At 42.1% G+C, this 16,853-nt stretch overlaps 1 protein-coding gene across 1 annotated transcript in view; it reads left to right on the top strand.

The window, feature by feature from the left end:
• IFT88 (intraflagellar transport 88) overlaps nt 1-16,853 on the top strand; it is a 110,000-nt gene that overhangs the window by 20,424 nt on the left and 72,723 nt on the right. Inside the window, 4 exon segments of the mRNA XM_040340536.1 lie at nt 4,520-4,610; nt 4,690-4,794; nt 7,172-7,274; nt 11,746-11,860. Of these exon segments, the coding sequence (XP_040196470.1) occupies nt 4,520-4,610; nt 4,690-4,794; nt 7,172-7,274; nt 11,746-11,860 (414 nt within the window).

The following is a 16,853-nucleotide window of genomic DNA, read 5'->3' as shown; positions in this document are numbered from 1 at the left end:
GATCTGAATGGTCCCTGCTGTCTTCTGGGACATGTGTGTGAAGACAGTGGAGGGGCCGGACATGGCATAGATTTCTGAGGATACTGCGGCTATTTATGCCCTGCATTATACAGGTATCTGTCCCCCCCCCCCCTCTGAAAGGTGCCAAATGTGACACCGGAGGGGGGGGGGGGGGGTCCGAAAATCGAAAGTTCCAGTTTAGGGTGGAACTCTGCTGTAAGTACAGCATGGTAAGTAGTTTTAAGTGTAATGCTTATGGGTACTTATTACCTTTTTTACAGATTTAATAGTGCTCTCTTGAAGAGCGTCTTCCTCTGCTTATTCTGGACTATGATGCTGGCTCAGATGGTGCAGTCATGTACTGTACATCCTGGTGCCTATGCAGCTCCTGGCTGTTCTCAGAAATGTCTGACACTGATCTGCCCTCTGATAAAAAGTTTAGCTTTTTGGTAATGATAGGATTACTGTATTTTATAACACTTCAAAAATAAATTCACGAAGGATAATAAACTGCACTGAATAAAGCATCATCGGGTGCTCAGTAATGCCTGTGAACTGAGCTATCCTCAGATGGATCAGTTCACATACACCGTTTACAGAGCCAATCCAAGCAGTTCTGTATCTTGGGATAGCTGTGATTGGTCATATAGAGGCACTCAGATGTAAACAATGGCCCAGATTCAGGTACATTTGCGCTTTATTTGCGGAGGCACAGGGCAACGATTTTGCCCTGCGCCCCTGCAAATATTTTGCGCTGCCCTCGATTCACGGAGCAGTAGCTCCGTAAATTGCGAGGGCGCGCCGGCAAAATTGCCTGGCGTAAGCGCGCAATGTAAATGATCCCGCCGGGGGCGGGAATCATTTAAATTAGGCGCGCTCCCGCGCCGAGCGTAGAGCGCATGCTCCGTCGGGAAACTTTCCCGACGTGCATTGCGGCAAATGACGTCGCAAGGACGTCATTTGCTTCAAAGTGAACGTGAATGGCGTCCAGCGCCATTCATGATTCACTTACGCAAACAACGTAGATTTTAAATATTGCGACGCGGGAACGTGGGTATCCTATAGCATTGGCTGCGCCTGCTATTAGGATGTGTAACCTTACGCGAAACCCGACGTACGCAAACTACGTAATTTGCGTACGCAGGGCTCGCGCAACGTTGTGAATCGGTGTTAGTATGCAATTTGCATACTATACACAGATCACAATGGGAGCGCCCCCTAGCGGCCAACGCAAGAATGCAGCCTAAAATCTTTTTTCGATTTTAGGCTGCAGTCGGCGTAGCAATGTTCCTGAATCAGGAGCATTCGCTACGCCGGAGCAAGTAAGCAATTGCGCTGTGTAACCTATGGTTACACAGGCGCAATTGCTTCTTGAATCTGGCCCAATGTAGTGTTTACATTTGTAAACCTGCCGCTTCCACTTACAACAGAGGAAGAGGAACAAACAGAAACTAATAAATGAATGACTCTGTGATCCGTATATTAACCACGTCACCTCCCTTATCCACATTAACCTCTTTAGCTTAACCCTCCCACTGTGTGTGACCTTTAGCATTAACCCCTTACACGCCCCCTCCTTCTGTGTATAGCCTGTATGCACTGTATCTACTGTGTTTCCCTGAAAATACGACCTACCCCGATTTTCAAGGATGGCTACAATATACCCTTTTTACAGTGCCATTAGGCGCTCACGTGACCCTCCGGAGCTTTTCTTTCCGGCTTCGAGCACTGCTGAGGGAGATGCCAAGATCCCTGCTGATGTCGGCCCTCCTCTAAGCACTGAAGAGGGAGGGGCCGCTGACGTCAGCCAGGAGGAAAGAAGATCAGCTACGGCGGGTCACATGAGCACCCAGTGGCACTGTAAATAAGGTATTTTCTACAATAATGTTACATGAAGCACACACTGGACATTATATAGTCCTTTTTACAGCGTGGATTGCATGATTTTACAAGGACTTTAACTAGGGTTTATTTTTGGGGATTGCAGATATGCTTACTCCTGATGTGACAGGGAGGGAGAGAGAAGACAGGGGACAAATAAGACATTCCCTGAAAATAAGCCCTAATGCATTTTTTTTGTTGCCAAAATGAATATAAGGAAGTGTGGTATACACTATGCTGCTTAGAGGAAAACAGCTGCTAACACGGCTAAAAAATAATACATTTGCAAAACAAAATTATGTGGAATAAAGAGTAGCGCTTAGGCAATATGCAGCATAACACTAAACATATTACATAACAATAACCAATATGTATGTGAATTGTGATCACAAAATATGGTATTAAAGTGTAACACACTGAATGTGTAAATAGAAAATAAATTATATATAAAGTCCATGCAATTGCATTCCACCAAATAAATGATGAAATGCTCAGTACATGAATATTCCAAAGTGCAACGTACTAAAGTCCATGGGAGTGGATTCCACCACGTGAAAATAAAACTGATGGAAAGCTGATTTCTTCTTTCAGTAAAAATTGACCACCACCAAATAGAAATGGAGGCTTACCAGAAAGGGTGGACTTATGGTGACGTACGTCGCCAAAAGTCAAAACAGGCTTGTAAATGCGGTTCTCAATCATGCGAGCAGAGGGTATGTTGATGTACGCATCCGGTTAGCTGATAGATGATACTTCAAACAATGGGAGGACATACGATGGAATGGAAAATTCCTCAACAATTTCGCTCCAATGAAATCAATAGCAAGAGAACATAGGGGAGAGAAGTGGCCACATAGCGTAATCCAGTTTCATTAAAACAGAATTTATTAAAGCAGCAGGTACACTCACATGTAAGCTGTAAAAATCAGGCGTGTATACACAGGTGAGGCGGCAGTGGAGACGACCCGACGCGTTTCGTGTGCTAACACTTCATCTGTGGTGTCGCTCCACTGTATCCCCCTCAAATTTATAGGCAGACAGGACATTGGCACCAATCAAAATGGAAATCCAACCTACCATCATGTTGCAGCGATGTAATCAACGTCCACTTCCGGGATCAGTATCATGGCTGGACAGCGTGCGTTCCAAGCCTCGTTATGGTGTATATAATAACCAAGGGGGCGAGATGTGGAAAAAACGCGAGATCAGTCCTTAAAATGCGCATCGTGCGGGAAGCATCATGATGGGAAAGCCAAGCCTCATTTCCAAAGGAGCAGAGGAGGGAGGCGTGTACGTCAATTACGTCCCGGTATGGGATTGCAAAAACAAGCCGAGACTAATGCCCCGTACACACCATCACTTTATGTGATGAAAAAAAAACGACGTTTTTAAAAACGTCACTTTAATTGACCGTGTGTGGGGGAAAACGTTGTTTTAGGTCTTGTAAAAAACGACCAAAAAAAATTGAAGCATGCTTCAATTTTATGTGTCGTTTTTCAAAACGTTGTTTTTTACTTCACAGAAATTGACCGTGTGTAGCAAAAAACGTCGTTTAAAAAGACGTTTTTACACCCGCGCATGCCCAGAAGCGAGCTTCAATGGAAAAAGTGGTGAACGTAACCTCGCTTTGCTAGAACATTGTGAGAAAAACGATGGTGTGTAGGCAACTTCGTCTTTGAAAATTGAAGTTTCAAAAACGTCGTTTTTTACTTCACAGAAAATGTCGTTTTTTTTCATCACATAAAGTGATGGTGTGTATGCGGCATAAGAGATCGCGTGACGTAAAAAGTAATAAATTAAATAATAATAAAAAAAATTTTTTACCTGCACAAAAAGTGCATTTTATTTTAATTTTTTTTCAATAGGTGAACTTATCCTTTAACCGAAAGTTAGGGGGAAAAAAGTCAGCGCTGGTATGGCGTCTTTGTGCAACAACCTTTTGACAATTGCAATCTCTAAAATTTCAGAAAAACTAAAGATGTACATGAATGTGATCACACTTAAGTTTATCTGAAGGCAAAACTGTTTTGTTTAAAATATGGATAGAGTCCCAATGAGAATGGTCACCAGGCCAAACCGAGAGGATTGAGTCTCCCCAGAAAGGAGGGACACAAAACTGCAATAAATACCAGACAGCCGTTCTAGCCCTTCCCCCATTTTATAAGAAAAACTGTTTTGGTATAAGATGCACGTAAATGCTCACTGGTAATAATCTCACTGGTGTGTTAATAAAATTTTAGAAGAGGGGGTTAAGGTAAAGATAGTAACAAATACAAGGGAATTATTTCCTGAGGCAGCATGTATGTGTGTATGTATTCTGTTACTGTCAAAAGTGCACAGTACAGCTGTTATGTTTAACAAACACAAGGGGGTGCTGTTTTAACATGCCTTTGCAATGAAAGGCATGTTAGATTCTTGTTCCCTTCCCTTTAAGCATTCTGCTAATTCTTGCATTATTCATTTGATAGCAAATTTTATACTGATGTAAATAAATATAGACATTTTTTTTTTAATCTATATTGTTGAGACTTTTTTCTTTACCAGATTATGAGTTCTATTATATTTCTTTTACATCTCTATTTAATTTCTATTTCTATTTTATATTAATTTATTATTATATTAATTATATTTCTTTTAGACCAGAGGAAAAGATTAGACAATTAGAGAAACAAGTTAATGAATTAATCGAAGAAAGTTGTATTGCTAACAGCAATGGAGATTTAAAAACGGTGAGTTTATATTTACATTGCGATCATATTCTGTCTGAGCTGTGTATAATATCCTAATATTCCCCTTCTGCTTTATTAGGCCCTGGACAAAGCAAAGGAAGCTGGGAGAAAGGAGAGAGTTTTGGTCAGACAGAGAGAGCAGACACTATCTCCGGAGAGTATTAACCTGGACTTGACATATTCAGTATGTACAGATAGATTTCTCTTATATATAATATATATGTTGTATGCATGAGGCTGCAAGGGTGCATGGAGCAACCAATCAGATTACAGATGTCCATTTTCTAGTGCAAGTAATTTTAAAAAAGAACTTTAAGTCAGAACAGTAGACATCCATAGACCTACATGATATCAGAATGTGTCCTCTTATGTCATTTGTTTTAAAGTAAAAGTACAGCCAAAGCTTGCTTGTTTGTACTTCTCCTTTGGATCACAAGAGTGCAGTTTGTGACCCGTTTTCAGCAGACCATATAGTCAGGATCCAGCCAAGAGCCTGGACCAGCACCCGGATCAGCCTGTCAGCGATCCACCGAGAGCCCGCGCCAGCCGCTCCCGCCCCTCCACAGCCCAGCGCTCCATTGTGCGCACAGGGGGGAGGGGCAGAGCAGGCAGTGGTGACTGACAGTCACCAGCTCTCTGCTCACGAAGAACTGAGCGATCAACAGTGTTTGATCGCTCAGTTCTCAGCTTTAGAACAAGCAGGGGACAGATACTACGGAACGATGCTACATCCACCTAGGTGAGTATGATTCTAAAAAAAAAATCCTCAACTTCTCTTTTAAGCTTTGTTATGATTTCCATAAACCTCCTACATTTACTATGAAAGTAACTAGGGCTAAAACAACTAATCAAAATAATTGATTATGAAAATAGTTGTCAACTATTTTCATAGTTGATTCGCTGGTCAGCCAATTAGTTGATTAATTGACATATCGCAAAATGTAGTGCAGCACACATACAGCTCAGTGCACCATTCATACATTTCAGTAAATGTCTGAGAACTTGTAAATGTGTGAGGAGCAATGCCTGGCGGGACATATAGAAGAAGGAAGTGAGAGATTCTAAAGGCAGAAGTTGTTTTTACCTTGCTATAGGGGCACTCTATACTATACTTTATGGCTTGCTTTAGGGGCAAACATTTTGATCCGAGTCTGATAATACAGTATGTACCATATTCAACCTCTAATAGTGTATATGTGTATATATATATATATATATATATACCGTATTTATCTGGGTATAGCGCCCACCGGCGTATATCGCGCACCCAGTTCGAGGAGGGAAATTTTTTCTGGGGAAAAAAAATGTTTCTTACAGTTTAAATGTCCCTCTTCGGTGTCTTGCCCGGCGGCCTTGTCCAGTCCGGCGTCCGTCTTCGGCCTTCGTGGTGTCCTCCCCGCTTTTCCCGCGCTGTCTCCGAGCGCCACCACGACATATACCGAGCGCAGTACACTCAGGTACACTCGGCTAGGCTCGGCCACGCTCGGCTCTTCTCGCAGGGCGTGACCGCGAGCGTGGCCGAGTGTACCCGAGTGTACGTCGCTCGGTATATGTCGGCGGCGGCGCTCAGAGACATGGGATCGGCGTATAACGCGCACCCACGATTTCCCCCTGTTAAGGGGAAAAAAGTGCGCGTTATACGCCAATAAATACGGTATATATATATATATCTCTGTTATTCTCAGAGTAGATTAGATATTTTGTTACCTAACCATATAGCTGCTTATTTATAGTTACCACTGCATAGAAATATTCAAGAATAAATATTTTTTTTTTTACTTTTACATATTAATTTAATTATACAACTTTTTTTAGGTTTTTATTTAATTATTTAAAACAACAATCGGCCAACTAATTGATTAGTAAAATAATCATCAGTTGCAGCCCTAAAAGTAACTCTGTACCAAGGACCCACCTATAGAAACTGAAAGCTGTAACTCACTTGCTAGAAACCACGCCTAATGCCCCGTACACACGATCGGAATTTCTGATGGAAAAAGTCAGACTGAATTTTTTTTATCGGATATTCTGACCGTGTGTGTGCCCCATTTGGAGTTTTTCCATCAGAAATTCCGACGGACTTAGAAAGAGAACATGTTCTCTTTTTTTTTTTTCGATGAAAAAAAATTCTATCGGAAATTCTGTTCGTCTGTACGGAACTCCGACGGAGAAAAAAAACGCATGCTCAGAATCAAGTCGACGCATGCTCGGAAGCATTGAACTTCATTTTTCTCAATTGTCGTAGTGTTGTACGTCAACGCGTTTTGGACGGTCGGAATATGGTGTGTGTCCGTGTGTATGCAAGACAGTTTGAAGGGAATTCCGTCAGAAAAATCGGAAATTCCGATCGTGTGTACGGGGCTTTCAAATTCTACTTCCTGTCTGCCACAGAGTAGTTACAGCTGATATGTGGAGGGTTACGGATAACCTTTGATAACTATCTGTATTCCCCTACATACACTCCAACATCTACATAGGATGGCGTACGTCATCAGAACTATTAAAACATTCTTCCTTGCTTATAACTGCCGGTTAATTTATTGTTTTTAAATGTATAACAGGTGCTGTTAAACCTGGCCACCCAGTACTCCAACAATGAGATGTATACAGAAGCCTTGAATACGTATATAGTGATTGTGAAAAATAAAATGTTCAGCCATGCAGGTATGTATGTGCCTTTTATTAACTAGACAGTGTATTATGATGGAAATAAGTGTTCAACTGGGGAAATAGGTCCTGGCAAATCAACTTTGTCCTGGGCAAGGAGTGTCAGCTAGAGTCATGGAGGGGGCCTTCAAAAAAATAATCAAAAATTCCCAAATCCTCCGCTAAACAGCTGTTTAACATTCTCTAGTGACCTTAGAAGCCCTTAGTGGTCAGGACCCTTGTCTTGGTTCATTTCCCACCAGTAACGCCATCTTCATAGAGTTTATATGTTTTCACTCTGTGTGAGTTTCCTGGGAGTGATCTCGTTTTTTCTTCTGTGATCTATTATGAGTTCATTTTGCTTCTGTCCCTACTGCCTAAAGAGTGCATATCAGTATAACTGAGTTCTATAAAATGCCTTGCGAAACTGAAATATTCATAAACCTATTCTAAACAGGTTTTGCTTATGTCCGTGAAAATCAAGTTGTTTTCCTGTAGTTTGGGTTTATTTTGGATGTCCTGCATGAAAGGTGAAATACTTGGGCAGTTCTTCGTGTCAGGAGAAGACAACGGTAGCACTGTGTGTAATTTGGATTTGTGGGACTTTCAGCCTCAGGAATGTGGATTCACACAGGATGGAAAACAAAACTGGTAACATTTAGGAATGTTTTCATTTGATTGAAAATGTGGTTTTGAAACTGATCTGATGTGAATAAAAACAACAAAACAACCTAAACATTGCTAGTTCTGTTTTCCTGTGTTCTGTCTTCAGCCAGTTTTAAAGGGTCCGTATAATGTCATGTTGGTGTAACCTCCTCAGCACTGGCATGTTTCGCCCCCCGTCCTATCCAGGCCATGTTTCAGTTTTCAGCACCTTGATGATTTGTCTGACAATTACTTGTCTTGAAAAATGTAACCCAAATTTTTTTGATACTCTTTGTGACTGATAGAGCTGTTATTTGGTGTTTAATAATTCTTCGTTTTTTTTTTTTATACTATATAAAGGAGAAAAGACCAAAAAAATGGTATCCTTACATTCTGTTTGAAAACATAGCAGATACAAATGCCAGAATAGTATGGAAACCCCCCAAATGACCCATTTTTGGAAAGTAGACCCCAAAGTGATCTCACTTTTTTTTCTTTTTTTTTTTACCACAATGATTGGGAAATGAGGGAAAAATTGAACGGGTTATTGTACAGATGCTAGGATAGGTGAGGTGTTGGTATACAAGTCAGATCGGAGACGGCAAGGGGCAGATATATGGAAGAGAGGGATGAATGACAGTAGGGGGGAGAATGTAATATTGTTGTCACTATACTGGATTTAACTGATGCTGGTTGGTGGTTAGGAAGCTTTCACATACCAAGCAAACAGTGCTTCCTGATCACTGATCAGTAAGTATCACACGGCTGCTAAATACAGCCTGTGTTTCACATCCTTTGGTGTTGTGATTGGTCACAATGATCACTTGGTATAGAGCCACGCTGTAAATTGTACCTATGATCCACTGAGTCCAGGACCTCAGTTCCTGGAGGACACAGGGGAGGGAGTGCACAGGCCTTATATTTACAGTGGCTGGTCTATAGGAGGTTAATAACTTAAAGCTGAACAGCTAAATACAGATGAAAATACATAAACAGAAGCTGTTTACCTGCCACAGCATTTGTACTTCTCAAATTCTGGGCTTTACAAAACTCTGCCATGCATCACAGACAAGTACACTAAACACCTTTCTTTCTCGGGTACTAAAGGACACAGGAAGTCTATCAAGTTCAAGAAATTGCCACCTAAAGGAGTGTTATGCCGCGTACACACGATCATTTTTCAGCATGAAAGAAAACGTCGTTTTTCAGCATGTCTAAAAAACGACGTTTTCCCAACATCATCATGAAAACGACGTTGCCCACACACCATCGTTTTTAAAAATGATCTAGCAAAGCGCGGTGACGTACAACTAGTACGACGGCACTATAAAGGGGAAGTTCTATTCGCCTTTGGGCTGCTTTAGCTGATTCCGTGTTAGTAAAAGACCATTCACGCTTTTTTGTCTGTTACAGTGTGATGAATGTGCTTACTCCATTATAAACGGTAGTTTTACCAGAACGAGCGCTCCCGTCTCATAACTTGCTTCTGAGCATACGCTGGTTTTTTTCGTCGTTTTAGCCCGCACACGATAATTTTATACAACCCGAAAAACGTTAAATGCCGCATGTTCGATTTTTTTTTTGTCGTTTTTCAGAACCTGAAAAATGATGTGAAGCCCACACTCACACACAATCATTTTAAATTAGGTTTTTGACAATCAATGTTTTTTTCATGTATAAAAATGATCGTGTGTATGCGGCATTAGACGTAAACAAACTGTAGGCTTCTACCTTTCACTCCCCTCCTACTTGCAGCACTTCTCAATTTTTTGGTAGTGTCCTAGGAGTATGGAGATCTTCACATCAGCTCTGTTGTATGCAAGACCAACTTATTTTTGCTAGCCCCCCCCCCCCCTTTTTTTTTCTTACACTTCAAAATTTCTTCTAGAATAAAGAGTCTATATCACTGCTGGAGCTTGTCTCTTCCATTGCAGATTGCCAGTGTTGCTGTCCTTAACTCAGCTTTTGGAGTTCAGATCCTTCTGGACTGGACATTGTGGGGTTAGCTTGGAAGTGACCTTCAGAAACTGGTTTTCACAAAGGGCACTTTCCTGACTCGACTCTGGTAGAAGTCAACCGCTCAGCACTTTTCAGGTCCAGAGCCGCTGGCATTGCTTCAGTGCTTGCACTGTCTCTGAAAACTTACTTTATAAGTAAGGCCAAAAGATATTAGGACAAAATAATTGGAAAAAACAGAGGTTCAGGGCCACATCCCCATTAATAAATAAGGTAGTCAGGACAAGAACTGGGAGCTACCTCAATTAGAAAGGTCTCTGGGCATCTTGTCAATTCCCTGCTGTTTAAGCAGAAGAGGTTACCGCTATTAAAGCGGTAGTAAACACGGCTTGCTCACTTGTACCTAAAGTTAAGCTTATAACAAGGCTTACTTGTAGGTACAAGGAATATCTTCAAAACATGCACCATGTAGGCGATATTCCCTACTTCTGCAGCCGACGACGTCACTAGCGCATGCGCATTGCACTCTGAAAGAACATCATGCTGTCACTTCAGAGGGCTGTCCAGCGGCCATGGCTACTGTGTGCATGTGTGGGAGTGAAATCTTTGCAGCTCGGCTATTCAAACGGATAGATCCTGCGAACCAAGAAGGAAGGCCAGGTAAAAATGGTAGCCCTGTCCGGCATATTTTTTTTTCATTTTATTTTATTTTTTATTTACTATGCTAATGCATAGACCCCACTCAAGGAAGCATTTCCCCGAAGCTGCTATGGCTTGCGAAAATTCATGTGGAACTTTAGCCTTTATTCTGTTCTTGCTGACCAAGTACAGTAACTGGTAGCTACGAGCTGTCTGAGCTTTCTAAGTACCTGGGGCCTTACTTGTTATCCTGAGCTTTACATTGGCTTGCCACCACATGGTTGCAACATGTCTGATTCTAGAAGTGAGGAGAGGGGGTAGGATGGTTGGGGGTTGGTAGTCCAGCTTTAATGGCTCCTCATAGTGTATATTCAAGGCCTGTAGCCTGGAATCCTGTTACCCTCTGCTCCTAGAGTCTAATCTGTCATTGCAGTCCTGTTTAGCTCTGTCAATAGTGGACAGTTCTTCTGCCCTTTTGGGTGAGATTTTTACTGCAGTTAGGCAGGACAAAGTCACCCTGTGCTTTGCTGTTGCTGACTCACAAACGCGCTTCTGTATCTTCTCTGGTATCTGATTTACGCGTGGCCCTGGCAGCTTCTGAGCCATCAGCTGTTGAAACTCTCGTCTGATTCTGAGTCACTCCAGTCTTTGACTAATGAGCTTGTTTTTACTTCCAAATTAGGAGGCCGTTCTTATACAGCAGATATGGCGTGCAACTTTGAAACTATCAGATCACCCTGTTTTTTTTTTTCCAATCTGATCAACTGTACTCTTCATGTTTTTATTGGTCTTGATATTTTTACTTACTTTGCCATTGCTGTTAATATGATATCTGTACATATGTATACTCATTGAATGTATACATCAATCAACACCGGTCACTATGTGGCGCCTGGTTATGCACTGTTGTATCCTTGTTGCTTATACTGCACACGCACATATTTATGTGTTTGGCTAATATTATGAAATGACATTTATTTGAAATGATTGTTTCTCCTACATGCATTTTTTATGATCAATAAATATGTACCTTTTTTTACCCGCACCATGTCTGCAGCCTCACTCAAAGTCCCAAATTTCCGTTTTTATATTTCAGAATTTTAAATGTCTTAATTGGAGCTCAAATTCCTCTTGGAGTACACCAAGGGTCTCTCCTACTTTGTGCATTCACTGGTTGCTTCGACAGTAAAGCGAAAAATTGTGCTTCCCATTGATTTTTTTTGTCAAACTTTTGTCTTTTTCTTAACAGGCCGATTGAAGGTCAATATGGCCAACATCTTTCTGAAACAGAAGAACTATTCCAAAGCAATAAAATATTATCGTATGGCTCTTGATCAAATCCCTGGTGCGCACAAAGAAATGAGGCAAGTAACTCTTGTTTTCTGATATGTTTGATATTTTTTAAACCAAAATAGTTTTTAATAGAATGAAATGGGCATAAAGTACTAGCATCAATGATGACAAAGACATGCACATACACTTGTACTTACTTAAAATAATATAGCAAAGCTTATATAACTAGAGAATTTTAGGTATATTTGGTTGGTAAACTATAAAAACCAAAAGGTAGTATGTTGTCTCAAATTGGCTATTTGGAGCTTAGTAGAAATCCTTAGACACAATAGCTCACTATTTAAGAAGGACCTGCATTTAAAGGACAACAAGTAAAATCTGCCCTGATGATGCTGGATGACGACAGGGAGGTGGCCCTTCCTGCCCCTTGCCCCATTCCGGTTGTGGATAGCTTCAGATACTTAGGGGTGCAAATTTCGCCCAAACTGTCAGATTACTGTCAGCTAAACATATACCCATTGCTGTCCAGATTTCGAGATAAAATTAACACATGGAACAATCTTAAGATGTCCCTGGCAGGCAAAGCAAATTTAATAAAAATGATCTTAATGCCCCAACTGTTGTACTTCTTACACAACTCCCCTGTGGTCATTCACCTGAAGATTTTCAGAGTGGTGAACACCCTATTCAGGAAATTGCTTTGGAATGGGAGGGCCTCCAGGATTAGGCTGGAGCAGCTCCAGCGAGCGAAGGATGATGGAGGGTTGGCGGTCCCCAACCCTTGGGTGTATTACATGGCTGCACAGCTGCAGCATCTGGTGGGTTCCATGACTAGAGACCCTGTGGGATCTGATGCGACTGATGCTATTTGCTTCTGGAGCCGAAACCATCCCCCAGGGCCTGGAGGCACAAATGTTCCTGAAATCCAACAAGCTTCACCCGACTTTGACACTGTCTCAAAAGATTTGGAACAAGGGCAGGCAACTTCAGGGGGTGAGGGGGTTCACTGAACACAGTCCTATATGGAACAACTCTACATACTCTGAACTAGCTAAACTGCAGCGGGAACCTAGATGGAGGGTGTATGGGATAACAATGCTGTCTCAGATATTTCAAAATGGCAGGCTACTGACGTTTACTCAGCTGCAGGCCAGATTTGATCTTCCAGCGTCCATGTGGTTTTCATATCGTCAGCTTGGCCATGCGGTAGCAGCACAGGGGAATGCTGTGGAGTGGACATTGTCACCCGCCCCAGTTTTCCACTTGCTGAACACTTCCTCCGAGACCAAAGGAATTATCTCTCAGTGCTATCAGATGCTACTGTCCAGACAATGTAAAATATACAGTAAATATAAAACTTCTAAAACCATAAAGGTCCAAAGTTCAAATAAAACACTGTAGCAGCGCTATTCCCAGACCAGCGTCTGAAACACTTCTATATGTCCATAATATATAGGAAATCAGATGATAGTGCTGATAGATAGGCAGAGAAAATCTTCAATTAGTGCTTCCTTCACCAAAGGGGGCGTTCACCACGTGAGGGGATAAACCCCTTAAGGGGATGCACTCACCACAAGTAAGTAAAAGTAAAGCCTTGAGCATATGTCTCTCTGTATCTCCTGGATGTTGCACTCTCCACCAGCCAATGTGTTTATGTTCAATCAAATCGCCATCACATGGAAACAGAGGGAACTCAAATAGTGTGATATTGTTTTAAATAAATGTAAGTTTTATTGAGCCCCAAACACATCCCTTAATACATTCAGCGTACCATAAATATAATAATGACAAGCATAGATAACAAATAGATGCCAGTACTGTGCCTGTGAGTCTTTCTGGCCGGACAGCGCAGTGTGCTAAGAGCAGACTTTTTTTCTCCTGTTCCTGGTTCCAAAAAAGGCTGTACACAGTGTTAGGTCATTGGATTAGCGTCACGCCCTGACGTTTCGTCCTTAATTGACTTCTTCTGAGGGCCCTCAGAGACGCCCTCAGAAGAAGTCAATTAAGGACGAAACGTCAGGGCGTGACGCTAATCCAATGACCTAACACTGTGTACAGCCTTTTTTGGAACCAGGAACAGGAGAAAAAAAGTCTGCTCTTAGCACACTGCGCTGTCCGGCCAGAAAGACTCACAGGCACAGTACTGGCATCTATTTGTTATCTATGCTTGTCATTATTATATTTATGGTACGCTGAATGTATTAAGGGATGTGTTTGGGGCTCAATAAAACTTACATTTATTTAAAACAATATCACACTATTTGAGTTCCCTCTGTTTCCATGTGATGGCGATTTGATTGAACATAAACACATTGGCTGGTGGAGAGTGCAACATCCAGGAGATACAGAGAGACATATGCTCAAGGCTTTACTTTTACTTACTTGTGGTGAGTGCATCCCCTTAAGGGGTTTATCCCCTCACGTGGTGAACGCCCCCTTTGGTGAAGGAAGCACTAATTGAAGATTTTCTCTGCCTATCTATCAGCACTATCATCTGATTTCCTATATATTATGGACATATAGAAGTGTTTCAGACGCTGGTCTGGGAATAGCGCTGCTACAGTGTTTTATTTGAACTTTGGACCTTTATGGTTTTAGAAGTTTTATATTTACTGTATATTTTACATTGTTTTCCAGTTTTAAGCAGCAGCTTTTATCTTGTTTGTTTATCTGAATACCTGTGCCCAATATTACCTCAGTTTGCATCTTAAGCGCAGAGCAGGGCTGTAATTTAGAAGGAAGGGCGACATCAGCTATTTTGAGCGCTACTGTCCAGACACCTGGACGCATAGCCATGTGGGGCCCTGTCCGCCTGGCAGAGGGATCTCGGCCAGGTGACGGGAGACCAGTGGGAGGAAGCCCTTCAGTCCCTAACTACATGCTCCCTGAACGTCGCTCAAAAGGTTTCACAGCTCTACATATTATTAAGGGTCCATTACACACCGGTGAGGTTGCACAGGATGGGTAGGCGGGCGGACCCGATGTGCTGCAGATGTCAGCAGCACGAGGGGGACCTGATACATCTCCTGTGGCGTTGTCCAAAACTACACAGGTACTGGGGTGAGGTAGTGAAGACAATTAACTCGGTGTTTCAGACGAAGGTCCCGGTAGATCCTATTTGCTGCCTGCTGGGGGTGCTGGAGGATGCAATCCCTGAGGAGGCGACCAGGGTGGCTGTCTCAAGGACATTATTCCAGGCTAGAAAATTAATTCTGATAGGGTGGAAATCTGTCTCCCCTCCGACCCATTCATCCTGGATTTCCCATGTGGGAAGGGCATTAGTAATGGAAAAATACATCTACCAACATAGGGGGAGTCCCGGCAGATTTGAGAGGATATGGGGGATGTGGTTGGATACGCCAGGTCTGAGCCCTGCGGAGCTAGTCATGACCAGACTTCTGAGGTGCCTATAGAAATGTACATATGTGAGATTGCCGAAGCATGTTGAATGTATTATTGGTGCTGGGAGGGAGAACACGCACAGTGGATCTTGGGGGAGTACTGGTGCAGGTGGGTGGAGCAAGGGACATGCATATATACGAAAGATACTGCTGTTTTTTCGTTTATGTCTATTTTTTCTCTTTTTATACATGTTATGTCGTTCAGGGCTTGCCATATGTATGTGCAGTGGAGAGCTGTCTTATCTGTGTAAAACTGTGAGTGTTTCAATAAACACTTATCTGATTTAAAAAAAAAAAAAAAGGACAACAAGTAGAAGATTATACCAGCCACGCACCCTATAATTTCAGAATTTTTTTGAGCAACCTCTGTGGTCATAGATCATTTTCCTATATGGGAGCATTTTATTTATCGCCATCTTCCATTGTTGTAAGGTAGGCACCCCAGCTTGGATCCTTATCTTGTCAGCTTTTTGACAATAAATAATACCTCATGCTAATAGATAAACGTTCAAGACTACATTCGCACAGGTGACTAGCTCCAGTACAAATGACAGTGGCAGGAATTTTCTGATTCTTGTAACTGTTTCTGCCACCTGTGAGTGGGTAGCTGCAGCTACTAAGCCTTGTACTCTTCAATGAGAGGTTGCCAGTGGTCAGAGCTATCCATGGCTGTCTACAGAGCCAGCAATTGGTTGTGGTGATGTTTTCTGGACGCACACATAGTGCCTCCAGCAGCTTTCACCAAAGGTGAAAATGGTTGTGAGGACAGTCCCAGACTGTTGTGGCTGCCGCTGACCTGTCATTGAATTGTACAGGGCTTGGTAGCTGTCATTCGCTCCGGGGCTAATCGCTCTTGCGAATGTAGCCTAATTCTAAAGACTCAGGAGGACCCAGTGGGCATAGCTAAGGTTCTAATACTGGGAAACCCATGACATCTTGCAATTTCTATTTGATATTTTATATCAGGACAGTAAAATGACAGCATCCATCATGTTTAAAGGGGAAGACATTTTGCATGTTGTCTTTCTGCTGAAGTATTGGCTACACAACAGTCACAGAACTGTCCTCGGTTTGCCTTCGTTCCATGGAAACAAGCAATATCTGTAAACCTCCACTGGACACTTTAAACTTTAATAGCCTGTATAAATATTGGAGGCCAAGGAAAGTGCTCTATACTGTTTGATAATCTGATTTCAGCTGCTTTTCTGACGGATTCTCTACAGTGTGATTGCAGAATTGCCCTTCGTGTGCTTTAGCTCCATGGGAACAAGAAAAATGTATATTCTTCTCCTGGACATTCTTTAAACTTTAATAGCCTGTGCAAACTTTGGGGCCAACAAAAGCAATATATTGAAAATATGATTTTAGCTGTTTTATGCTTGCAAGAAATTCAAAATTAGAAAAAGAATAAGGCTGGGTTCACACTACGATTTTCCCGTCCAACAGCCGCATACGATTTCAGTATTGAAAACGTACGGGCCCGGACGGGAAAACGTATAGATAGACAATGCATTGCAAATCGTATGCACTCAGAGGCATCCGGGTGCGTACGATTTGCTGGCAAAACTTTTTTTAAACGTACGCAAAACCGTGTTCAACCACGGTTTTGCGGCCGTTTTTGAAACAGTATGGCAAACGCATACGTTTTTTTTTTTAACATTAA

This window comes from Rana temporaria, chromosome 2 (assembly GCF_905171775.1).
Source record: "Rana temporaria chromosome 2, aRanTem1.1, whole genome shotgun sequence".
In the NCBI taxonomy this organism is placed as follows: Eukaryota; Metazoa; Chordata; class Amphibia; order Anura; family Ranidae; genus Rana; species Rana temporaria.
Note: the sequence above shows the minus strand (reverse complement) of the source record. Positions and strands in the feature narration are given on the sequence as shown.